The 27,839-nt window shown below is 40.2% G+C and overlaps 1 protein-coding gene across 7 annotated transcripts in view; it reads left to right on the forward strand.

Annotated features, from left to right (window-relative positions):
• Positions 1-27,839, forward strand: part of pou6f2 (POU class 6 homeobox 2) — a 128,044-nt gene that overhangs the window by 88,242 nt on the left and 11,963 nt on the right. For all 7 annotated transcript variants that reach the window (XM_047349783.1, XM_047349785.1, XM_047349780.1 and 4 more), the window contains 3 exons: positions 7,260-7,397; positions 18,921-19,130; positions 21,915-22,074. In XM_047349783.1, coding sequence (XP_047205739.1) covers positions 7,260-7,397; positions 18,921-19,130; positions 21,915-22,074 — 508 coding nt within the window. The remainder of the gene's footprint in view (positions 1-7,259; positions 7,398-18,920; positions 19,131-21,914; positions 22,075-27,839) is intronic.

Consider the following 27,839-nt stretch of genomic DNA (forward strand, 5'->3'; position numbering starts at 1 on the left):
ACAAGGTTGAATTTATTGTGCTTTTTCTGTAATCAACACAAGGTCAAAATTACAATCAAATTCAATAAATTAGAATATTTTTGAGAAGTTATTTTATTTCAGTAACTCAGTTCACTAAGTGAAATATATAGATTATTTTCACAAAGACAGATTTTTTCAATTTCTTTCTTTTAAGTATACACTTACAGCTAATGAAAACACAACTTTTAAGATTATAATATTACATCAGACAAAAAACAATTTTAATACAGAAAGTATGTTTAATACCTGCTTAAAGTTTGTTGTTTTCAAAAGGTACATTTACTCTGACAAATGAGTGTCATGGAAACACATATTCTAATTGCACCAGTTTTTGAAACAGCCCCACAGCATGATGCTGCCACCACCGTGCTTGATAGCTGCTGCAGTACTCTAATGTTCAATATCCTCACTTGCGGATATTAAAGGAGGCAACTCTGGCTCAGTGAGAAGAGTGGTTGTCTTGCAGTCCGAGGGTTGTGGGTTTGATTCCATTGTGTATTGGTGTGTGAGTGTTTCTGGGTGAATGTGGCTCTAGTGTAAAGCGCTTTGAGTGGTCAGTATCACTGTAAAGGCCCTATATAAGTTCAGTCCATTTACTTTGACTCCTCTGAACTTGCTTTTTGTTATTGTGAAAAATTGATTCATCTTTGTCTCCTCTGATGTTACTTTTTCTCCAAAAGGCATTTGGCTTGTCCATGTGGGCAGATATAAATTGGTAGGTAAATTGGTCCATGGTAGCAATCCATCCAGTTTAACTGAACTACGCAAATTCTATGAAATGATTGGTCAAATATCCGTCCAGAACCAAGCCGTGGGTGAGTCACACCTTTCTAAAGTACACGGGGGTTTATGCATGTATTTTTTTAGCCTTTATGTAAAAAATTGACCCTGTGTGGATCTGAAAAAATTAATTACAAATTCAAACGTGTGCACTTAATGCTTGTTTTTCTAAACCCCTGAAATTATTCCACCAAGAAAAAGGACCGTTGACATGTAATATTATGAGACAAGAATAAGATGTGATGTGTAAACTTCTTACAGGAACTATACATTTAATTAATTCCCCCTGCTACTTATGCTGATTTAGCTTGAGGTGTATTTTAGGAGATAAAGAGAGAGACAGTGAAGCAGAGAGACACAGGAGGAGGGAAGGGAGGGTGGTGGATTTATCGATCAAGGGTGACCACATCTTAGCCACAAAGCCCCTCTCTCGTGATTAATCTTGAAGCTTAGAGTCGGCCAATGACACATGACAGACCTCCTCCTCAAACTCCACCATTTCTCTTCATTACTGGCTGTATTTTTGGACACCACAGAGGGGAGTAATCATTTACCTTTATTGTGTTTATAAAGCTGCGGCATGGATGACCCTTTCTATATTGAATTGAGGACATCAAAAGATCACTGGACATTGATTAGGAGGATATTAAAGTCATTCAAATGCTATATTTATATGTCAAACAACAGCAGAGTGAAAAGTGATGCCATTTTCACCCAAATCAAAAGAAATGGGATGTAATCAGCCTAGTTGAAATAAGACATACTGAATACAAAGGCTGGGAAATGTTAAAACAGCACATATTTTCACTATGGTCTGATCTCAAGACTCATTTTCTCACTGTGACTATATACATGGCCTTGTAGCTACTTTATAATCATAGCTATAGTAGATTTACTGCTACACTGGTTGCTGCCATGATTTCCAACCCAGCGCCAATGTAGTACAGAAATAACTGCACCAGATATGTCACTTCATGAGGCTGAAATGGTCAGCACTTTCCTGTAGATACTTAATCACCAAGTAGGTTCAGATTTAATACATCTGGAAACAGCTAAACATTATAGATCATTCCCCAGTAAGGGAACAGTATAAAAAAATGTCGTATGTTTTATATTTTTACCTGCAGTGTTCCCTAACCATAGGAAATGAACTGCAGGATGTGATTGATGACAAAGGACCCACTCTAAACCTGTGTTCCTTTACAATTATCAACAAATGGGCTGGAGCAGATTTTATGTAATGATTAAAGCTCCTGTTAATTTCACATGGAGGTAATGAGTGGGGAGATTGACGGCCACTGTCCTGCACTCCATCATCCCTTTATAGTTATTTTAAACGTTTTCATGACTTCTCTCCTCCTTCATTTGCATTTTGTCTCATTAGATGTGACCATTTCTGAGACTGTCCACGATGGCCGTTTCCTGTAGTTAATGCATTTTATTTGATCAGCCAAACCTCCCCAGTTAACTAGCTTTCATTCATTTATATGACATCACTCCATTATCACCCGACATGCCTCCTCAGCCCCCTCCACTTCCACACCCATCCCTCTCCACTGCCTTAAGCAATTACAACCTCCAACTGTCGCCCAATGCAGCGTTATTATATTGTGCTGGGTGTTATCTGCCCCAGTTGTTCCATCCGTCTTTCACTTCTCTATGTTTTTCCTTCAGAATGGCTTTTTTTGGGTTTTATTTTCTCACAGCGGCCAGAGCTGAGGCCCATCGGTGAACAATAGTCGGAGCTCGCAGGGCTCAGAGTGCACAACTTCAGTGTGAAGCCCCACCAACCAAGGGACCAGAGGTGTTTTGGAGGGCCTAATGGCATTTTGATGTTCATAAGCACAGTGGATGTGAGGAGGGTGAGGCAGTTAAGTGTGTTTGTGTGTGTGCTGGGTGGAGTGGTGGGGGATCGGGGGGTTTAGAGAAGGACGAGAAGGAGAGTCAGTAGAGGACTGTCAGCCGAGGACTAGCAGAGTTCTGACAGACAGAACGTGTTTTCTCATGTCACAGCTGATTACATTCACTCCGGAGTGGGAGAGAGCAGAGAGGAGACAGGGAAGGTGGGCCGGGATGGGTTTGGGGAAGCGTCCATGTTGTTGCAGATAAAGGACATTCCTCCTAAGGAGAAACAAGAGTGCTATTGACTGTTAATTTAACCTGTTGGGTCCACTTTGACAGAGGTTTGATGATTAAAGTAAATACATTTTGCACACATCTGAAGCCAGATCACAGATATATTTAACCCTCCTTGCACCTCATGTCCATCTATCTTTGTTGGCAAAAAAGCTGTTAACTTCACAGGGTCCAAATAAAAAAACCAAAACAGAGAATAATCTCCATTTTACAACTCCGACTGGGAATTCCTGAGATTACACAGGTTGAGTCTTGCAATGGTTTGATTCCCTCATTGAATATTTTAAGGATTTTACAGTCTTGTTTTTGTTATTAGTAATTAACTCTGCATCTGGTGATCTCCAGCATTGCCTGGGATGTTTAAATATAACCTGAATTGAGAAAAGACTAGTAACTAAGTACAAAATCATACCACATACAAGATAATACTACGGTTGGCATTCCCAAAGTTTCCATAAGGCTGTTTCTGGCTAAAATTTTATTTTAAATGTTTACATTTTACAATATAAGAACAACACTGTAAGAAATTTTTCTCGCCTTATTGTTTATTAATTATTACTTTAAATGAAAATGATGAGAGTTGACATTTTAAGCCATCTTACCATGGTTAGTGTGGCTAGCACTACAAAAACACGCTGTGTCTGATATCCAAATCCAGCATGTCCCACAATGAAAGAGGCTGAAAGCTCGAAAAGATCAAATTCACCAACCTTGCTCTACTCTGTTATTCGTTCCTATTATCTGCTGAAAGTCTTGCCCTCTCTCACACCCTTAATTAACCACATACATATCTAGACATGTAGAAAATACAAAAGTCCAGTTTCCTTTTAATTAGCTTTTTTCATCTCTGTGCTTCCACTAGCTTTATTTATTTAAACACCTCACTGAAACTGAATATATTTAACACTGAGTCTTCTTCCCTCTATAACAACTTCCACACTGAAGCTTGTTTTTGTAAGTGCGGTTGGTAGTAACTGGTGTGGTATATTGACCGATCAGAAAATCCAATTGTTTTACCAGCCGATCAAGCTGTAAACCACCCTATGATAGTTCCTAGCCAATTTCTCAGTGCAGCCTCTATTTCTTTATACAAAAGAACAAAATGCCTTTGATGTATTCTGCAATTTTCTTTGATCTTAACAGGTATTGTATTGTCCAGAGAGCTCTGAGCAGCCAAAAATCCTCTGAACGCCCTTTTCACAGTGAATGAAAAGAAACACAATCGTTAACATGCAGGCTCCAAAACTGGAAGATCGCTGTTTATCTCCTCCAACACATGCAATCAGTACAAATACAAGCCCAGCTCTGTCATTTTGTGCCTCCTGCTGAGGTGTTGAGAGGAGTCACCATGGCGGAAAATCACCTGTTTAGGTGTTGAGCACAGCCTTGCCTCTCCTTATTCCTGGCTCTCCTTCTAACTGCCATCCATATTACACTGTGCTAGAGACGTCGCAATGAAGCCTGCTCTCCTTTCACCAAGATTAACCAGTATAACAGAGCACCTGGAAGGGCTATCATTGAATGAAACGTGATGATAATATTTCAAATAAATTTGTAGGCTTTTTCAACAACCTATCACTCATATAATGACACAGAGCATAGCAGATTTTCAGGGGGACTCTAGCCGTGCTCGCCTGAGCAGATCACATTATCAGTGTGTTGATATGTGGCCTCTGTTTAACTCTGCCTAGCTGACCATGTTGGCTTTCCTTCCACTATCACCACATTTACAGTCCAGTGTTTTCACTAACATGGCTCCTTTAGTCACAGCCAGCCTCTAACCAGCGGTTTTTAGTTCTATTTAGGACAGAGGAGAATAGGCTGAGTATCAGTTCCAGGTCGGCATTAAAAGCCAGGTTTATCACAAGCTAGAAAGCTTTTCAGCATGTTGTTCTGTGAGGAAATGGTATTTATCTATTTCCATCAATGCTAGCATAAATATATCATATAAATACAATGCAGGGGAAGCAGTCATGATTACTTTGTGGATTTTGGTACATAAGAAAAGTCCAATACTTTACAAAGACCAATGCCATCTATTTGCATTAAAACTCAGTAGCTCAGTAGTAGTATTATTATATTAACACACTACCCAAAGGCATTCTGGATGTTGTGGTGTTCGTTCTTCTTGGCAGGGATAGATATGTTGTTATATGACTCGACACATCCAGCTAGCCCTAAATAAACTCACTCATGTTTTCATGTGAAGAAGTTTGCTGAAGTTTACTCTGTTAACATACTAGTTCTGATGCAACTTGATAATTTAGCTTGAAACATATTTTTGTGTAGTTTCAGTTTCAGTTCAGCAGAAACTTCATCATAACATTTAATATCTAGTGTTTCTGCTGCTCTACCCACATGGACAACTGTCTGGGGATATCTGTGATTAGTACACATTGCAGGTCACATGAAACAGACAAACAGGCCGCAGCAGTCAGTACAGTCTCACTATCACTGAAAAAAGGGGAAAACTCAGATTTGTAAAGTAAATTGAATAGAATGCTTAAAGTCATTATTAAAAAAATGTTAATTACTTAAATGATCGTAAATGCAACAGCTGTGTGCAATGCATTGTTTATATTTTTCATAAAGTCCAGTTTTCTCTTACGGACACAATAACAGGACAAGATAGCAGAAATTGTCTTCTAATCGTTTGGTTTCCACCACGTTAATGTGAGTGTCAGTTTATTTATGAAGTATATTTAAAACATGCAAGATGGAGCAAAGGGCAGTACAGGAAAGTTAAGCAAACCAAGAAGCATATCACTAAAACAGTAAAACATGAAGATAACAGTAAAAAATAGGAATCAAAAGTAATTTAAAAATGATAAAACAAACTAAAATAAATAAGTGACTAACACCAATCATCTTACATTTTTTCAAAAAGACCTATTAGCTTATGATCAGTGCACAAATGTTCCACTCTTGCATGTGATTGTATTGAATCATTTTAAACCCCAGGAAGATGAGTTATTAACACAGTTTACCATAGTTTTACTTTCAAAACAAAAAAAACAAACAAAAAAAACACAGAATGACTCAGACTTGTGTGGGTTCTTTTGTTTTGTTTTTTTCTTTTCAACAGTTGAGATGTTCCTGGTTCCCGAAGGGCATCTACTGAAACACATAAAAGACAATCTTGCGATTATCGGGGAAAAACTGGATGACTTTCAGACGAGAGGAGGCAATATCAATCACGGCCAATTTGAGGCCACCAACATGAAATATGATTTCATAAGACAAATGCAGTGTCATTCTTAATGTGCTTAACCTTTACTGTCAATGAAAAAGTATTGATCGCTCTGTGGCATTTTTTCATCATTTGATTTCAGAAAGTGTAATAATATATGGTGGTGGGATAAGATAAAATAATAAATGGCATCTAGATCTATGAAGAAAGCTGAATTCTCAGCAGAATGCAGATAGTGTGGAAAAACTGGAATTTCCACCACACTAAAATCCTGTTTTAATTTTTTTTACTTTCAGCCATGTAATTTGAGTTAAGTTGCCAACCAGCATTAGCGGCAGGGAGAGAGCAGCCGGTTTCTTTATTCTATTGAGTAATCGGGAGGTCTGCTTTCTCTTCTCAGTCTTTGATCTACTTACTCAACCTAATAAGACTTTGCTTTACTGTGATTCAACCAAATCAGCAGTGCATTTCCAGCCCCCTAATAAGTGGTTAGCTTGATTTATAAGGGTAATCTGAGCAATGTTGTGGGCTTTACAGCCTCTTCTCAATGCAAGAAGTCTCTTTCCGCCACCACAGGCCAAACCAGATGAGTCCATTAAAGCAGTGTGCAGATGGTCATTTTAACCTTCCTCTGCCTCAACAGCATCACTCTGTTAGAGCCTTATGAAGTAGGAAGATTTCTTAGTCGAAGTTTATTGAAGCGACAGACGATACAGTGATGCATAGCCTTGCTGCCTGGCTCTATTGAGAGAGCAGCGAACGGGTGGGCCATTGCTGCGGGTCGAAGGACTAGACTTAGCCCGTGGGGAACCCCAGAGGCCAGAGAAAGCACTTAGAGTGGTAAAATGGCCACTTATTCACAGCCTTCCTCCAGTTTTCACTGCTCCTCCCTACCCTCGAGCCTCCCACTGGGTCCAGGAGCACAGACCTCTGGGAAACGTTTGATAAACTGCATGGCCCTCTCTGCTGGACTACACAGATCTCGTAGCATTTAGCCTATTCTGTCCTGGGCAACAAAAGCTGAAGTAAGAAGCAGGTTTGCTGACCTCTTCAAGAATTTGTATTGTAGACTAAATATGTAAAAAAAAAGAGCAGATGTTTTTCTGACAAATGATGTGTTTGCCCTCTTCAGCTGAACCCCCTGGCTAGCCAGGCAGCGGTGGCAGCGGCAGCTGCCATGGGGTCCATCGCTGGCTCTCAGGTGTTCAGCAACACCCTCTCAAACCTGCAAGGGGCCACCGGGCAGCTTGTCACAAATGCACAAGGACAGGTGAGTGTGATACACAAAAAATATAGTACCTTACAAAAATATTCACAGCCCTTGTACTTTTGCGCATTTCTTCGTGTTACAACCACAAACTTCAATGTATTGTTTGGGTATGGGAGAGGCGTATAATTGCAAAGTGGAAAGAAAATTAAACATTGTTTTCCAAATTCTTTACAAATAAAAATCTAAACATGTGTGATGAGCATTTGAATCGAGTCCCCCCGGATCAGTACCCAGTCAGATTGGATGAAGACTGTGTCTATGTACATTAATTTACACGTCTCCCCAAAGATTCTTAGTTCTAATTTTGAATTTAGGCCATTTCAGTACATCAATATGCTGATCCAAACCATTCCATTGTAGCTCTGGTTGTATGTTAAGGGTTGTTGTCCTGCTGGAATGTAAACCTTTGTCCCTGTATCAAGTGTTTTACAATCTCCAGCAGGTTTTCTTCCAGTGTTACCCCGTATTCAGCTCTGTCCATCTTTCCATCAACCCAACCAGCTTCCTTTTCCCTACTAAAGAAGAGCCTCCCCACAGCATTATGCTGCCACTAAAATGTTTTCCAGTGGGGATTGTGGGTTCAGTGTTAGTTTTCCACCACAGATAGCATTTTGCATGTAGACAAAAAAGCTAAATGTTTGGTCTCATCTGACTAGAGCAACATTTTCCACATTTTTGCCATGTCTATATGGCATGAGGTAAACTGCTTTTTCTTTTTTGGTCTTTTAATCAACAATGGTGTTCTTCTTTCCAATATGTTTTGAATGCGTGACTCCTGAGTTGTTGGAATCTGCAGCTCCTCCAGAGTCACCACAGGCCTCTTGACTATTTGTTTCATTAATGTTCTCCTTGCCCAACCTGTCAAGTCTACATAAACAGTCGTGTCTTTTTCCTTGGTCATTGATCTTTACTAAGCTGTTTATCTTTAGTAAACTGTTTGTTCACTTATGCACTCTATTTACCTCTGATTTCTAAAGGCACACAGTTATACACAATTCGATTTTTTTAAGGGGCATCAAAGTAAAAGGGCCTGAAAAAAAATACATGTCACACATTTAAATTTTAATTTGTGAAAAAAAGAACAAAACCCTGGGTCCTTTTCCTTCCTCTTCGCAAGTATGTGCTACTTTGTGTTGATCCGTCACATAAAATCCCAATAAAATATATTAAGGTTTGGTTTTACGTGACAAAATGTGAAAGGTTAATAGTAAAAATAGTTCCAGCGGTGAACAGTCCCTAAAAGATGAACCATCTGTATTGTATTCTTGATCTTTTCACATTGATTCCTCGAGGTGAGTCTCTGTATTGCCTTGAAGCTGTTTGTCCACAGTCCGCCTGCCACTCCTCCATATATTAAGCATTTTGGGAATAAACAAACCCTTCCCTCTCTTAACGGCATGCGCCTGTCGGAGTAAAACGCTGACCTTGTCATATTTAAGGGTGGCTACAAAATTGTTCCATCTGTAGCCAGAGGCTTGAACGATGATGCTTGTCATTGTTCGGCTCTATCTAATGAATCATCTTATCTCAGGTGCACAGTGCTCACATTAAAGTAGAACTGTGTGGACAATGTGCCCTTTTATGCCACTTTCTGTTATTTATAATAACCACTGTTTGATTATGTTATACTTGCATTGTCCTCCTCATGTTGACTTTACAACAACATAACGCCCCTTTCCATCCAGGGATAGTTTTAATAATGAAACACATGTAAACTGATTGTTTTTAAATTGGGTCTTTCAGAGTTACATTAACTGGTTTGACCACGTAGAAAACTATTGTCCGAGAAGGAGGGCTTGATCCTAAACATAGCTAATAAGACAGTATGGACTTCTCCGGCTCACAAGGTGCCTGGAGCGCTGAGAACAGATCACTGAGGATATGGACTTGACGGGATGCTCTGTGCTTTTGTAGCGTCTTGGTGGCTGACACTTCCTGACATAATCAGGTCACAGAGATGGTCAACCCCTGGGGTACAGCCTTTGCTCCCCACCTCATTATTCTACTGCATTATTCAGACGGAGGACTCTGAAATGTGCACTCCCCTATCAGAAGGTCCTGCCCCTCCCTTCCCCTGAATGTAGGATATTATACACAACTCACGGAAAGCAAATTAAGGATTGTACCTTCTTTGTGGGTGTTTTTTTTAATAATTCAAGGTGCAGCTTGATAACAATTCAGGGAACTGTCTCTCTCATCCCCACGCCCCACATGTAAACAATCACTTTTCCTTGAATTCAAACCATGATGTGTAGTCTTTAATTTCCTCTACAGTGCTGTCAAAAGGCCTTTTCATTTGCAAGAGCTTTGAGAACCTTGAAAAGTGTCAAGTCTGATGGGCCTTTGGAGTTCAGTTTTTAAACCTTAATTATATTGGCTCCAGCTTTTTTACTCTCCAAGGAAAATCAATGAGGCTCTTTTATCCTCACTGCCTCTACAACAGTGATTAAGGCTGCAGATAAAAGCCACAATTGTTAAGTAACTCTCACTCCAAATATACTTTTTTTCCCTTATAAAAATCACATTTTTTGTAGCATCTTCTCTGCAGTGTAAAATCTCCCCTATCCCTCAGGTTTTACATGCAATTATTTCTGTGTTGGCAGCAGAGATACTAATGGCTGTTTCCTCTCTAAACTGAACACTCTGAAAGGAGGAAAATCAGGTGAAATGGCCTTAACCCTGCATGTCTCAGCTTTGTGCATGCATATCTTCCCTTCTCATTTGTTCTCTGTGACCTTTAGTTGGTCAGCACATAATGCTGATACTTATGTTGAAAGCAACACACTCACGGCCTGGCTCATGCAACAGGTGACGTTGAACTCCAACACAAGGGAAGCCCTCTGAACCGATGGAGGCCTCCAGCCCTTAGATCAAGTATAACTACTGTAAAACTGCTGTTGACCTTTTTTATCATACTGTAGGGCCTCAAACATGGATTATTTTCTTCATTAATCCTTAGATTATTTACAAGATACCTGATTAATTTTTGGTCCCATCAACATTTACATTTTTAAGAAGAATTAGTAATGTAACAAGGTCCCTACATAGCCTGTCTACACAAAACACTGAAAATTAAGTATTTTGCAGGTCTGGATATGAATGAAAAAAACAATAAAGTATGGAAAAAAATGTTTTACTGACTTTATTTCCTGTCCCATTGTGTAAAGGTCTGTCCATCCATCCATCCATCCATCCGTCCATCCATCCATCCATCCATCCATCCATCCTTCCTTCCTTCCTTCCTTCCTTCCTTCCTTCCTTCATCCATCCATCCATTGGTCCAATCATCTGTTCATCTTTCCATCTGTCCATAAGTTCATCTATTCAACCAATCTGAATTTGAGAAAATATGTGAAATGATGAAAGTTTGACGCCACCGGTGTAATTAAAATCCTTTGAATGGCAATATTCAGTATAAAAAAAATTACAACTCTAGTTCTCATTTTTTTGTATTTAAAAAGAATAATAAATTACATTTGAGATTTCTAACCTTCAAACGTTATTAAAAAGAGAATAGGAATCAGGAAGCATTATCTTCTCTTCATTGCATCTACATGAGGCAGCTGTTTTATTTTGCTCAAAATCTGAGAGCAGACTTAAGCTTCAAATTGCAATGAGAACTTGTCTGTTGACTTTCCAAACATTTTTCCCCTCTTGGGTCCCAATTCATCGCATGAACAGTGAAGGAGGGAAAATGGGCAGAGATATTGCCTGGCGACCATAGCTAAAGACACAGATTGCCCCGGCTGGAGAGATGAGATGACATTTCTCTGGAAACAAGAGCAGCATAATCTTAATGAGTTCTGCTGGATGGAGAGAGGCACGTCTCTCACTCATGCCGTCCTATGAAGCGGAGCAGAGGCAAACACAGGAAGTGAAATAACAGCCAAAAAAATTGAAGATAAGTAAGGAGATTTACTTAGCTGTGAATGAGAGAGAGGTCCTGAAGGCAGCTTATTTATGAAATAGTTGTGTCAGGAAATTGCTGCATAAGAAATCCACAATCAGGTGCTTGGAGATGGAAATTACTCCATGCCTTTATCAAATTCCCTGAAAAAAAATGTCCTGCTGGTTGTCAGAGTGTACTACAGATTTTGAAGCAGAACCACTAAAACCCACTTAGAGACGCTTCCTAAACATAGGTGGAGAAAGGACCACAACAACACTTTTTAGCTGAATTTCCCTTCGAGAAGGTAGTCAGTTTAGCCGTAGCCCTTTCCCCTTTCCACTTTATTCAGGTGGTGGTTCAAATATCCCACTGAGAAACAGGACACTCCTTAGAAAAAGCTGATACATAATCGATTCTCCATTATAGAAAAGTATATAAGGTGATAAAGTCATAGCTGTTATCAGACCTGCAAGCGTTAGCATATCTGTAATGTAACAAAAGAGTTTGGTAATCCTCAGTTATAAGTGAGTAGTCTGACTGAAGGTATGGTATGTACACATTTTATATGCTAAGTAGGATATTTTTCTTTAGCATAGTACAAAGTGTTTTCATTGTGATAATATTATATTTTAAACAGAAACATTTTTTTGCTTGCTGAGAAGAACTGAAATCATATCAAACTAAATGTTAATATATATCAAAATAAAAAACTGTATGGAGTTTGCATGTTCTCCCTGTGCATGCGTGGGTTCTCTCCGGGTACCCCAGCTAAATTGTCCTTAGGTGTGTATGGGTGTGTGTTGGTTCTTTGTCTCTGTGTTGCCCTGCGATAGACTGGCGATCCACAGTACCCCGTCTCTCATCTGTAGACTGTTGGATGATGATTTTCATGTTGATTAATAACAGCTCACAGTGATACCAGACATTAACACTTTGAACAAGACATTTCTGTGGGTATTCCATTAGACAAATGTCAATTGAGATAATAATTACACAGCTCACACCTCTTCATTTCCAAGTGTGCCCCTAAAATATATCCGTGGGGCTATGAAGCTATTTCCCTCAGCCATCCTCGTACCCTACAGAAACCAGTAGTAAGCCCTACCCCTGAGAAACTCAGGGTTAAAGGTGAAGAATGAGGAAAAAGTCTTTGTTTTTGCAAAATATTTGAAGAGAACTTTTTTGTGGTATGAGGAATTTCTTTGAAACATTTTTTACATATGCTACTAATAATTGCTACTAATTATAATTCAAACCACATTGGAGGCTTAGTTGTAAAACTATATTATACCTTAAAGCAACACTTGATATATGATGGTTATTTTTTACAGACATAAGGCTAGATTAAAAACCTAACAAAACAATTTGCTTTTACTTTTTACCTGAAATGGAGTTTTAACGAAAATTCAACATGGAAGACTCACCTTCACCGCCTCCGCTCCGCCTGGTTATTCCTCCATAACGCTCCAATCAGAGACGGGTCCGCTCTTTTCCTCGTCCAATCATCTCCCAAGACATTATATTTGAAGACCTTCATCATGGAAGACACTGCTTGATGCTGAGCTTCGACCCTCCTCCTCCCCTTTCTCCACCATCTGGCTCCCATATTCCTTACAAACTTCTTCAGGCCACTCCACCACCAGGATCGGATTCCAGGGGGGGAAGACGTACCTAATCCTAATCCTAAAATGGCCTTTTTAGCTCACGTCATCCTCAGACTACACGTCTTCCTCCAGGGTCCGAGCGCCAAATAGATCATTTTCATTAATAAACCTGCTAACCATTATCTCTTTGTTTCTCAATTTTTGAGTCTTTCCAGGTTGAAATACTATTTTCTGCAAATTGTCTCATAATTAATAACAGGAACCATTTGAAAGTTGCAGGTTTTCTACAATGTGTGAAAGTACACCCCGCTCCACCCACTGAAAATGTCTGAATATGTAATGTGATCTATAAAGACTTTGCCATTTTAGGTAATTTAAAAACATTTTGTAAAAATTTAGAAGCCTTGTTTGCCCTGCTGTATTTCAGTATAGATCAGTGGTTCTGAAACTCCAGCAACCGGTCCAGATCTAGCCGTAAGGCGAGTCAATCCGGACCCCAGCCATATCCATATTTTAGTCCACATTGAGCTTCCGTAACATCAGGAATTGATAGTCATTCTTCCTGTAAGCTAATTCCTCTAAGTTAATTTTATTCCAATTAATTTAACGAGGCCATGCTTAACTATATGAATGCACTTGTGTTTAAAGTGCCTGTGACACGCTTTTCCCACAAATGCAGAAATTGAAAGAAAAAATCTTAATATCGAAGAAGTTGGGCAGTAATTTTAATTATATTTGGATTAAAGACGTAATAAATGATAATTGTGACACAAAATAGTTATATTTTGTTGTTAAAATGTGCAAGTCCAAAGTCGCCTGAAAGGGGAACTCTCCGTTCATTCATTGTGTGATAAAATGATAAAAAGTTCAGGTAGAAGCGTTAATAAAAACGTTAGTATGGTGACGGTGCATTGCTGGTAGTGGCAGCAATACTACGACAGCAGCCATTAGTGTGCACTAATTTCCTGAAGCGAAGAGGAAAAGAGCTGCCGGGATCAGAACTGGAAAACTGATGAGGGACAGATGGACTAGTCCCACCAAGCAGAGCCAGTTGTAATCGGAGTAGTTTTTGGCAAACTGCTTCAAACAAGAAACCTTCAAATTCGCAGTAGAAATGATGTCAGAGGTCAGGATGTCTACCAGATGAAGGAGTATGTTAAAGCAGATGCTATAACCACCATGTTCAGTATGGAAGCAAATCGTTACCATATTTCAAATGAAAAAGCATTTCAGAAATGCTTTTTCATTTTAAGAATGTGGCTGCATTGTTTGACTCATAAATGAAATTAGTTATCAATCATCCTATTTGCATTTGCATTTTCTTCTTCACGACTGCACATTTTATGCCACAATCAAAAAGAAAACAAAGCAGACTTTGCTTTTTCGTTTTCGTGGTCTGCCTGCAAAGTACTGCCCAGAACTCGAAAACGAAAAAGCATTCCGAGCTGCGGGTGCAGAAGAGTGACGTCAGCAGCCGCTCTTCCTCAGCTCCCTGCTGACCGAGCTACCCATCTTGTTTGGTAGGGGGCGCTGTGCACGTCTGCAGTGCATTACATTGCAAACGTGCCGAGAAATTGATTGAATTGCAGCAGGGTCGAGCTCAATTTGTGGCAGTGGCAGGCAGAACTGGTAGTTCCGGTGGCAGGCTGTGGCATCCTTGTGGCAGCCTTATGGCCTGGGAGATCCAGCGTGTTTTTAAGCATTTATTTATATTTTTCTGTGAGTGACGATTCAGAATAGCCGCTCATGCTCTATAATAAACCGGCTGTTTGTGCAATAAATCGTCATCCTTTCAACACGTCACACATACACATAGTGCTTTTTATTTTCGATGTCAAGTAAATACAATCACCTTATGTTATGGGTCTAAAGCTGTTTATTAAATAATAATCAATAATGAAATCATTATTTAAAGGTAACAGGCTATAACAATAATGACATCCCATTTGCCGATAATCAGCATCAGCTTCCACAAAAACAGCGGCAACCGCATTGGCAAGTTTTACGGCCGGTGTGGCACCTTCTGGCATCCACGCGGAATCCCGTGCCACCGTGCGGCAAGCTGTGGCAGCTTCGGTGGCAGGCTGTGGCGGAACTGAGGAAGAGCGGCTGCTGACGTCACTCTTCTGCGCCCGCAGCTCGGAATGCTTTTTCGTTTTCGAGTTCTGGGCAGTACTTTGCGGGCAGACCAAGAAAACGAAAAAGCAATGTCTGCTTTGTTTTCTTTTTGATCATGGCATAAAATGTGCAGTCGTGAAGAAGAAAATGCAAATAGGATGATTGATTACTAATTTTATTTATGGGTCAAATAACGCAGCCACATTCTTAAAATGAAAAAGCATTTCTGGAAATGCTTTTTCATTTTCAAATTTTACATTTCAAATTGAATTTTGGTATCTATTTGCTGGGGTACATTTTGAAAAATAAATCTCAAATGTCTTTTTCTTTTTCATTTTAATTAAGTGAAAGAATGAGCAGTCTTGAAGAAGAAAATTAAAATGCAAATAGGATTATTGATTACTAATTTCATTTATGAGTCAAACAATGCAGCCACATTCTTAAAATGAAAAAGCATTTCTGAAAATGCTTTTTCATTTGAAATATGGTAACGATTTGCTTCCATAGTTCAGAGCATCTGATGTGAAAAGATTGCCAAATAAAAGGTTGTTGCTGCTGTTGCTAAACAGATCAACGCTCAGCAGGTAAAAACACTTCCTTATCAAAAAGGTACATTTAAATATTGGCAGTTATTGTTAATAATTAAAAATCTGAAATATTATTATTAATAAGATACAGGGGTTGGACAATGAAACTGAAACACCTGGTTTTAGACCACAATAATTTATTAGTATGGTGTAGGGCCTCCTTTTGCAGCCAATACAGCATCAATTCGTCTTGGGAATGACATATACAAGTCCTGGACAGTGGTCAGAGGGATTTTAAGCCATTCTTCTTGCAGGATAGTGGCCAGGTCACTACGTGATACTGGTGGAGGAAAACGTTTCCTGACTCGCTCCTCCAAAACACCCCAAAGTGGCTCAATAATATTTAGATCTGGTGACTGTGCAGGCCATGGGAGATGTTCAACTTCACTTTCATGTTCATCAAACCAATCTTTCACCAGTCTTGCTGTGTGTATTGGTGCATTGTCATCCTGATACACGGCACCGCCTTCAGGATACAATGTTTGAACCATTGGATGCACATGGTCCTCAAGAATGGTTCGGTAGTCCTTGGCAGTGACGCGCCCATCTAGCACAAGAATTGGGTCAAGGGAATGCCATGTTATGGCAGCCCAAACCATCACTGATCCACCCCCATGCTTCACTCTGGGCATGCAACAGTCTGGGTGGTACCCTTCTTTGGGGCTTCTCCACACCGTAACTCTCCCGGATGTGGGGAAAACAGTAAAGGTGGACTCATCAGAGAACAATTCATGTTTCACATTGTCCACAGCCCAAGATTTGTGCTCCTTGCACCATTGAAACAGACGTTTGGCATTGGCATGAGTGACCAAAGGTTTGGCTATAGCAGCCCGGCCGTGTATATTGACCCTGTGGAGCTTCCGACGGACAGTTCTGGTGGAAACAGGAGAGTTGAGGTGCACATTTAATTCTGCCGTGATTTGGGCAGCCGTGGTTTTATGTTTTTTGGATACAATCCGGGTTAGCACCCGAACATCCCTTTCAGACAACGTCCACTTGCCTCCACAGTTAATCCTGTTGGATGTGGTTCGTCCTTCTTGGTGGTATGCTGACATTACCCTGGATACCGTGGCTCTTGATACATCACAAAGACTTGCTGTCTTGGTCACAGATGCGCCAGCAAGACGTGCACCAACAATTTGTCCTCTTTTGAACTCTGGTATGTCACCCATAATGTTGTGTGCATTTCAATATTTTGAGCAAAACTGTGCTCTTACCCTGCTAATTGAACCTTCACACTCTGCTCTTACTGGTGCAATGTGGAATCAATGAAGACTGGCTACCAGGCTGGTCCAATTTAGCCATGAAACCTCCCACACTAAAATGACAGGTGTTTTAGTTTCATTGTCAAACCCCTGTAAATTACACATGCACATGATATTTCTAAATAAATGCTTCTCTAAAGATTCAAATATAACGTTAAAAATAATTCACACCTGGCAGGTAGTGTCTTCAGATCTTGAATCATCCCATGTGTCTGCTGCTACAACTCCATGCTGCTCAGTTTCGTCTCCGGTTGTTAGCGGCTCCAACATATAAGGAGCTGCGGCTAAAACTTGTGCTCTGCCACCTGCCACCTTGTCAGCCATTGCAGCCGCTGTCAGTAAACGTGCTGGGTTTCCCCTTTCATGTCATAAAAGAGCGCAACAAAATCGCAGGAGTAGTCTGGAAGTGCTTTTTTTAGTGAAATTAATGACCATATATCTCAACAACTGTTCATTTCAGTGCCATGCATTTACTTTTTGAAATATTTTATCAGTGTTTCCTTTCCATAAATGTAACTGGATTTATCCTAAAAATCCGATGTCACAGGCACTTTAATGTCTGAAAATAATGTTCGCCTTAACTGGAGGAGTGTGACGCTGCCATAAAACATCTGCATGGATATTCAGATGTAGCGGCCTTGGTACGGTGGGATGAGCATTGAGCTGTCAGTTGCCTGCTCTTTTATTATGCTTATAGAACAACCACTTAGTCCGATGATGATGAATAATTGAGCGGAACAAGTTCCGTGCCACGGTGGCATGCAAAGTGGGATCAGTGGGACTCCGGAGACACAGGCGTCAGGCAGGGCAATAAAATATGCTAAGTGGCAGGAGAGCATTACAGGAGGTTTGTAAAGCCGGAGCAGAAAGAGAGAGAGAGAGAGATAAATTATCTGTTCCCTTATGCGAAGCAACATAAGCAAATGAGCCGTGGCAGGGATGAATTACACATCATCGGCCCACCTTTCTCTTACAGATCTCTCCCTATTATGTCAAAGAGACGGGGGAGAGAAGAGGAGGAGGTGGGCCATTCGCAGTGTGCTGCTTTGGGCTGTTAGGCTGTGGCGGAGAGCCTTGGACTGAAAGACAAACATAAAGAGAATGAGTCCAAGACTTTGCAATTTTAGCACAAGCAGCTTTTGCCTTGTTTCCAAACAACAGAATCTAAAATGACAGTGCCTCATCCATGTGGAGCTGCTCTCTGGTGTAATGAGGCAAGGTGGAGGAGCGATGCCAGCAGGGGGGCCATGGTGACGGCCGCTGCCCAGAACCAGTCCCCAGATGACATTAACCTTCATCATAGTGAAGAGGTGCTAAGTCCCCCCTAAAGCGCCACTCTCGGCTACACTCTGGCAGCTCTGAGAGCTAAAACGTTGCAGTGACACTCTGCCACCCCCTTTGATCTGCCCTTCCTGATTACAGCCACTGAAGAGAGGAGAGGAGAGCACAGGGTTGAGGGGGGAGGGGTGAAGTACCCCTGGGACCCTGAGAGTTGGATTAGAGACACAGAGTCCTGTCTCACTCTTCTTCTCTCCCCCTTATTGTTTCTTTTCTGACTCATTCTTTGCACTTGTTCCTGGGCGAAAAAGGGGGTCTGTGTTTCTCAGCAGCCTCTTTTCAGAAATAGACAAAGACACTTAAGCGCAACCCCCCCACCCCCCACCCCACCCCCACACACACACATCAGTGCTGATCTCAGCCTGGAGATGGATAATACAGTCAGTGGTGTGCACCATCACACACACAGGTATTCAGCGCTGACCTTTGCTGTGCGCTCCCAGCAGTCTGCTTTGGCTTCACTTGCTCCAGCCTGTAAAACCACATCAGTGACAGATGATCAGTGGACACTTCTGCATGTTTCTCTCTCTAAATCCCACAGCTCCAAAGCAATGCGCTCTGATTAGCCTCATTAAATGCTCCAAATGTCCACCTTATTTCACTCACTCCTATCAGCAAATTTCATTTTCACTGATACCTCTAGTAGCGTTTACCCTCTTTGCTCTCTCTGCTTTTTTAAAAACACCCAGATGATTTTGTCTCCGCTCTGCCCCCCTTTGTAGATAATAGGAACAATCCCACTGATGCCCAACTCTGCAGGGCCCTCCAGCCAATCAGGGGGTGGCAACCCAGCACTGCAGGTACAGCCAATTACTCCTCAGCTTCTGACCAACGCTCAAGGCCAGATCATCGCCACGGTGATCGGCAATCAGATCCTGCCTGTCATCAACACCCAGGGAATCACGCTGTCACCAATCAAGCCCGGACAGCAGGTAACATATATGCTCCTGTAAGAACACGCTAACACACATGTGAAGGCAGCTCACCTGTAGAGCAGCCAGTTACAGTCCTAAACTCCAAAAACTGATCAAGGGCTGGTTTTAAAACTGTGGAATGAGCAACACCTAGTGGAGTTATTTTTTTTATTCATGATGCTGAAAACACTGTGCCCTGCAAAAATATTCGTGCTTGTTGTACTTTTCCATATTTTATCACATTAGAACCACAGACTTCAGTGTGTATGTGATAGACCAACTACTGTGAAGTGCAAGGACAATGATGCATGGTTTTCATTTTTTTTTTTTTTGCCAACAACCATCTGAAAAGTGTGGCCAGAAATCTTGGTTCATTTTATTTTATTTTTGTTTTGCAAAATAACTCAAGTTCAGTCAGATTGGATAAGTGAGCTTTCAAGTTAAACAACAGATTCACAATTGGATTAAAGTCTGGACTTTGACTATGCCATTCTAACAAATAAAAATACCTTGATCTAAAAGCTCTGGTTGTATATTTATGGTCATTGTCGTGCAGGAAAGTTATTATTTGCCCCACTCTGAAGTCTTTTGGAGCCTCTAACATGTTTTCCTTCTGTTATGCCCTGTTTGTACTTCACCATGGGGATGGTGTGTTCAGGGCAATGTGTAGTGTTAACTTTCACTGCACATGGCATTTTATATATAGTCCAAAAAATTAATTCTTGGTCTCATCTGACCTGAGCAACTACTTTCTTATTTCTGCTTCTCAGTAATGGCCAGATTTGTGGAGCGCACGAGTAATAGTTGCTGACCAGTGGATCTTTGCAGCTCTTCCAGAGTAACCACAAGCCTCTTGGCTGCTTCTCTGATTAATTAAGTCTGTTTTTCCATTTATATTTTTCCGAGATCAATATTTTACAATGTAGTCTTTTTTCCCACCTAAAAAATGACAGATCAACTAGTTTATATATATAATATTCACAACTAAATAGCTCATATTTAGGAAATCTCATTAAAATAAAATTCCGCCGAAGCTCTGACATCACACAGGAAGCTGCAACCAGTACAGTCTCTTACTGTCACTGTTTTTACTGTTTAAAAAGTCATGTTTGGAAGACCACATAAACATATTTCAGTTTTAAGGTGCAGTCCTTAAGCTACGTTGTAAAATCATAGGGAAGCTGAATTTGAAATACAAATTTGGTGACATCTGAAGGCAGTCGGTTGAAATAGATTTAAAGGTGACTTCTATTTATAAACAGTTTTAAAACCATTATGTGATACTTTGTCCTGGTCTATCACTTTAAATTCAAAAAGATACTTTGACGTTGAAATCTGGTTTTGATGTGATATGTGGAAATGTACAAGGGGTATTAACACTTGCAGGGCACTGTATTCCCAAAAAACACTAATTTGCATCATTTCACCCATAAAATGCAGCTTTTGGTACAAAATAAGTTTGCTTTCAATTTTTCACTTGTGTCTGTGCATATTTGTCAGTGAAATATTTGTGGAGTCTCACTGAAACTTAGAAAACCCTGCAGAAACTTCCCCAAAAACAAACTATCATGCAAAAAACACTGTTCATCACCTCAGTTAAAACTCAAACCCCCCTGCCTCTGTTTTCCATCTCTTTTCGTTTCACCACCTCCTTGTCTTCTCCTCCCTCAGAAATACTCTTCAGCCTCATGATTTGTCCTCTTAGACCAGAACAACTCTTTTGTATTGTTTTATGGAGGCTGCATAAAGCACTTGCAGTTTTGTGTTTTGAAGACCTTGTCCTCTCAACTTTTCAATCTATATGGTGCATAAGATGCACGCCAGCTGGAAATGTTATTGACTTGATAATGAAGATGTCAGAGCAGAATTACATGGTAAAGGTTCACATTGAAGGCCTCTGCAGTGCAGATTGGACGAACTCTTTCTGAAGATGGACACCTAATTGTGGCAACCCGAAACAGCAGATCATACTCTTGAATGAATTAATGCATTTGTAATAATGTTTATGCTCGTGTCTATACTTCAAAGCCGGCGTGTACACATTGTTCCGCGGGCATAATTTACGGTTGTCAGAGCCTACAGTCTAGAATATTTCCAGTGAAGCTAGATAATTCTCCGAGGCTGTCAACAGTCCTGACAGTGTTTGCATCGCTGTTGACACCCCTCCACCGCCACCACCATCCAAACAAACACATGCCACAGAGAAAATAATTAATGGCAAAAGAGGAGAAGAAAAACCAGCCCAGTTTATGGCTCAGACAGCTTGTTGTGCTTTTAAAGTGAAGACATACCATCTTGATCTTGTAAAAGCAACCCAAATGTGCATAAAACATGAAAATACATCAGTTTTTGCCATCAGTGCACATAGCTGGCATATCATGAATTATGTTTGATATGAGGACTGCGGCGTCCTGATGTTCTCCACCCACATTCAGGCTCCCGTTACAGGCATCCCATTTGCCTGATGACAATAAAAAAACAAGACTAATTGTCAAAAGCTTCTTTTTTTTTTCTTTTACTAGAAAAGTGATTACAAAACATACACAGACAGAAATACTCACAGCAATAACCTAGTGGAACTACATTCATCACATCATGATCAAGTACAGGGTACCAATCATTATTTTCAGCATCTAAGTGGCTAATTTAGCAGCCTTTGATTGGTTAATTAAATTTTACATTGCATCCCATTATTATTGCTAATTATTATAATTATCATGATGATATTCAGCAGAAGTAATGGTTTTCTGCACCGAGCTGTCGATACATCATGTGAGTGCCATGTTGTGTTTGTGTGTCCAGCTGCCTCAGGCTCAGCAGGGTCAGACAGGCCCTGCATCGTCTCAAGCCAACCTGCTCCACATGCCCCACAGACAGAGTCCTCTACACCAGGCCTCCTCCTCCTCCTCCACCTCCACCTCCTCATCTTCCTCGGCGCTCAGCGTGGGGCAGCTGGTCAGCAGTAAGTGTTCAAAAAGGCACAAGAATATTTATACTGAACCTACAATGTAGCATCAGCTCACCATAAGTACATGTACTTATTAAATTTTCCTTGCAGAAGTATATAAACCCCTTAAACCTTTTCCTGGTTTGGCAAAATTATAGCCACAAACTTCAATACATTGTATAGGCATTTTATGTGACATAACAACATAAGATTGTTATAATTGTAAAGTTACAATAAAGCTTTGAAAAATACAAATTTGAAAAATGTGTAGTGCATTTTTTCCAGCCCCCTAGAATCAATACTTTGCGGAAACAACCTTTGCTGTAATTACTCAAGCTCATTGTTAGTCAGACTGGATAGGGAGCATGTGTGAACATCAACTTTTAGGTCTTGCCACAGATTCTTAACTGGATTAAGGTCTGAACTTTGACTAGGCCATTCTACAATATTGTGACAAAAGCATCCCTGTAGCATGATGCTACAACCACCATGTTTCATGGTGAGTTCAAGGTGATGTGCAGTGTTGCACTTTCTCTACACACACCATTTTGCATGTAGGCCAAAGAGTTTAATTCTGGTCTCATCTGATCAGAGCACCTTCTTCCACATATTTGCTGTGTCCTAAGAATCCCAGAGCAAACTGGTAGTCGTATAGCTTTCTTTCAACAATGGCTTTTTCTTGCCAACCTTCCATAGAGGACAGATTCGTGGAGAACATGACTAGTAATAATCTAATAATAAAGCAGGCTCAGTGACTTCTGAAGACAATCAGTTGCAATGGATTTTATTTACAGCTGTGAAGGTATAGGGGGCTGAATATACTTCAAAGATTCCAGATTTTTATTTGTAAAAAAAAAGATTTATCTGTGCATTCTATCACATGAAATGTCACATAAATCTCAATAATATATTATTATTATATTTGGTAATATCCAAGATGGCACCACAGATGGTAGCCTTTGTACTTTGCTCTTTTGTACTTTGCATATTTTTGTTGCCACCATTCTGTGGTTACTTTCACTGTAGAGGAACTCCTATACATCAGTCCTCTCTAGGCATTTGTTCTCCATTTTTCATCGACCCCAACTTCCCTGAGATCTTGGTTTGAGGCACAGCAGCTCTTTATTGGATTTACCGGAGATGCAGGTGAGGTAAAAGGGCTGGCGCGTTTGTGAAGCTTCAGCAACAGGGACTCTGCATAGCCTCGCCCTCAATCCATCTGGCCACTCCCTGGCTGACAAAATGAACGAACTGCTGTTTCTAAACTCAGAAAACTCAGTCTTTTGGGATTCTGCCATCTTCTGTTTCACCGACAACGGGTTCGGTAAACAGTGCATTGCTGATGCTGGGCCTCCAGCTGTTTTGAGCAGACTGCAGCACGAAGCTGTTCGGGAAGAAGAATGAAGGTGGGTTCTGCTTTTATATAAACAAAGGCTGGTGTACTGATGTCACAACATTACAGAAGACATGTAGTCCTGACCTGGAGTCATTTTTTAAATGATAAGCCTTTTCAATCACTGAGGGAATTCTCCTGGTTAGTTCTGGTTGGTGTTCACATCCTACCACAAGCCTGCACATCAGAAGCTTAAAAAAACAGCTCGCTGGACCAATAACAGACGTGGAGAAAACACCTAGACTTTCTCATTATTGTTCTTGGGGGAATTTAACATCGCAAACCCCTCCAATCACATCTTTAAAATTTGCGTATCAGGCTGTCATCAGGGCCTGTCTGCCTCATCTCATTCCAGCCTACAGGCAGAAATAAAAAATCTATAAGCCTGAAGTTCGAACTGTGGACGGAGCAGTCAAAGCAGATGTTACAGACCTGCTTTGACTGCACAGATTAAAGTGTTTTTGAAGCTTCAGCCACTGACCTGAATAAGCTTCTTACACCAACTCATCCACATGAAGCTCCCCATTCACCAAACACCCTCCTCTCCTCAGACACCCTGCCTGGACTTGAGATCACTGAGGAAGATGTAAACAGGTTGTGTGAGCATCAGAAGACCAGGGAAGCTCCTGGACCTAACCGAGGGTCTGCACTTAACAACTGGCTCCATCTTCACTCAGATCCTCAACATGTCCCTGGAAGTGTGCGTGGTTCTTTCATGCTTCAAACGCTCCAACATTTTTCGGGTCCCGTACCAAGAAACACACCGTCACAGGATTAAAGGACTACAGACCTGTTGCTCTGATTACTGTGTTATGAAATCATTTGAGTACCTGACGCTGAAGCATCTGAAGGATATAACAGGCCCCCTGCTGGACCCCTTGCAGTTTGCTTACTGAGCAAAACAGGTCGGCAGATGATGGAGTCAACCTTCATCCTGCAGCACCTCGACCAACCAGGGACATACAGCAGGGTTCTGTCTGTGGACATCAGCTCGGCTTTCAACAACATCAACCCAGATATTCTCCACCAGAAGCTCAGCCAGCTCACAGTGCCAGCCTCTAACTGTCAGTGGATAACCAGCTTCCTGACTGACTGGCAGCAGTGGGTGAGGCTGGGAAGCATCTTCTCCCACACAAAAACCATCAGTACCGGCACCTCCCAGGGACGTGTTCTCTCCCCACGCCTCTTCTCCCTCTACACAAATGACTGCACCTCAGCGGACCCGTCAGTAAAACTCCTGAAGTTTGCATATTACACCACTGTTATTGGTCTGATCCAGGACTGTGATGAGTCTGCATACAGACAAAAGGTGGATCGGCTGGTTGACTGTGGACTTCCAGAGAAGATCCCCTACATTGTCTCCCCTCACCATCCTCAACAACATTGTGTCTACTGTGGATAATTTCCGGTTCCTAGGAGCCACCCTTTTTCAGGACCTGAGATGGTCCTCACACTTAGACACTGTGCAGGAGAAGACCCAGTAAAGACTGTACTGCCTGCAACATCTCAAGAAATACAACCTGCGACAGGAGCAGCTGGTCATCTTCTCTGAAAAAATTCAAGAGCTTTAAATAATTTAGCAAAGCATTGTATGGTAAACCAATTTGACACAGTATTTATTTTATCCAATACATTACCCTACAGGTTAATGTTTTTTGGTATGTTGCACTAAAAGTACCTCTAAGAATGTCTATTAAACATCTGATGAATCAACTGTGGAAGCTTCAGAAATGATTAGCCAGCTTCCGTCTCTGAGTTTTATGCACTTTGGTCTGGTTTATTTTTTTTAATCTGTGAATTAATGTACACGTGTTGCTTTTGTAAGCAGCTGGTATCTATATGGGAGAATGACCAAAAAAATAAACCACAGCTTGTGTGTTTTATCATTGTGCAGTAACATGCCAGCCTGTGAAACACTGTAGTGTGTTGTCTTTTAGTAGTTGCTAGCTCACAATGACTCTCAATGTCACAGAGTAACAAGAAATCAGGCTTTGGCTGCACAAGCAATACTTGTTCCCAGGATTAATCTATTGTTCTCTTTTAAAGTAATTTGCTGACAGAAAGAAAAATGAAGATTATCATTACAGTCATCCTATTAAAAAAATGAAGAAAAAATGCTTGTTTATAAACCCATAATGTAAAAATTTGTCATTTAAAATTATTTTTGTTAAGAACATTTTATATTATCTTAAAATATACATTAGTTACAATCCTAAGTTTTACATAAGAATGGTCAGTCTACAGGCATCAGAACCTGTAAAGCAATGAGTCCTCTTCACAGGACAGCAGCAAAACAAGTTTGGAATTATAACTTGTCAAGGAAAGTGCTTTATTAGAAGTTTGATTTCTTATATTTAAAAACTGGATAAACAATATTTTTTACCTGTTGCAAAACATAGCAAGGACATGACAAGTTTAAGGTTTAAGGACATCGGTTGAGTGCACAAAAATCCAACTAATTAAACATCTCTCCTGGTATGAGGTTGAAATGTATGAAATATCGTCCTTGCCAAACAGCTCTTGATTAAAAAAACAATTTGAGGAGGGGGCAGGGGTCATGCCCCTGTAACCCCTTTTTAAAGTTAGCCTTAGGTCAGAGTAGTGGAAACATGAAGACAAAATTAATCTGACGTGAAATATTTTTTTCCCAACCATATTTTAGTTTACTAATCCCAAAGTTATTCGTTGCTGCATTATGAGCACAAAATTTCAAATCCTGCCCTCTCCTACTTGAACACTAGATGGCAGAAGCAGCTATTTGCAGTTCCTTTTAAAGATTCATGCACTTTCTGCTTTAAACCTTAGCATGTTTATATTTTTAATCTGCTTAACTCAATTTAACGCTTTTCTTGAAAACTATCTAGATAAAAAATGTCCTTTTGAAATGGAATCCGTTTATTTTAAATGAAGTCAACTAAATCTTCATGAGTGTTATTGGTCTGTCCATGATTTAAAATTACCAACACGGTAAGACACGGACAGGACTTTGTTGCTCTGACAAAAATTTAAATATAAAAAACATAAAATAAGAGCTCATTTAAAAACTGATGAGGCTTGTAAACAAAATTATGCGGCATTTTGAAATACAAAAAATTATATTTCAATTCAGTTGTATTGGATATATTAATAATGCTTGTACTCCGGGTCAACCCTCAAGATGGAGATGATCTGACTTTGCAGACACTCTGTGCGGACAGCTTTTGACATATTGTTTTATTTTTTTCTGTTGACTGTCATTTCTGTGGTTTATTAAACTATCCAAAGTGCCGTTTGTTATGTATGATGAACGTAAGTTTCATTCTCCTAGTGCGTTGGCCTTTGGCAGCGCCTTATAAATCACTGGGACTCAGGCTGTCAGCAGGCAGCTACTGCCTTTAAAAACTCGGTTTTATTCAGATAAATGTTATTTGTCAGAGTCGATTCTCCTAAGCCTCATGTAAACTCATTTCAAAGGCCGCCATAGTTCCACTGAATTTAATAAGAAAGAAAAATTCGCCATTGATCAACTTGTTGTGGACATTGTGTTTATGTTTACTGGTACCTTGGAAAACATTTTATAAACTATTATGGCCTGCACAAATCTTTGCCAGCCAGAGCGTGAGGTAAATAGGATTATTGCTTTATGCTGAGTATGAGCCGCATCACTTCCTCTCAGTAGGATTTACAGCAAACATGTGCAAAGTAAAATCCTCTGACTGTCAAGAGTTGGAGAAAATTAAATGTCATCATGTTCACTTGCTACAAACAACATTCAAGAAACTAACTGAAAAGCAGAGAATGCCTGTTAACAACCAGGTGAGAAATATCTAAATCAGAAACAAGATGTTTTTACACTTGGCTTTTCATGAAAATGTTACCTGTTCCTGGTTTTATTAACTGTTTTATACACAGATTTAACCTAATTTATACACAGATATAACTTCCCTGCATAAAGAAAAGCAGAAACCGAAACCCATTTTAACCAGGATCTAGTTTAGTCTTGTTGTCAAAAATGCTGAATACACATTTAGTGATCTAAAAGTGAGCTCCAGCAATGTTGATTAATCACTTTCATCACATTGTCTTTTTTTCTAAACTTAAATATATGAAATATAGATCATTTAGGGAATAAAAACACCTTCTCAGTTACACCAAAGCTAAACTTAATATTACATGTTAACATCAGGGGCAACTGGCCTCTTAAACAGCCACCAAACCAAAAGCTTTTCAGTGTTGAATTATCATAAAATTATTCAGGGATTCAAGTCTAGATCCTACATACTGTTACCCTCTAGGGATATCCAGATCGGTTTGGGATCCTGATCAAGGCATTTTTTAAAATTTGGTATCTATTCCTGGATGAAAATTCACTCTTTGTAGTACGCTCAATTTTAATGTTTTTGGCTTC

The sequence above is a fragment of the Girardinichthys multiradiatus genome, chromosome 21 (assembly GCF_021462225.1).
Source record: "Girardinichthys multiradiatus isolate DD_20200921_A chromosome 21, DD_fGirMul_XY1, whole genome shotgun sequence".
Taxonomy (NCBI): Eukaryota; Metazoa; Chordata; class Actinopteri; order Cyprinodontiformes; family Goodeidae; genus Girardinichthys; species Girardinichthys multiradiatus.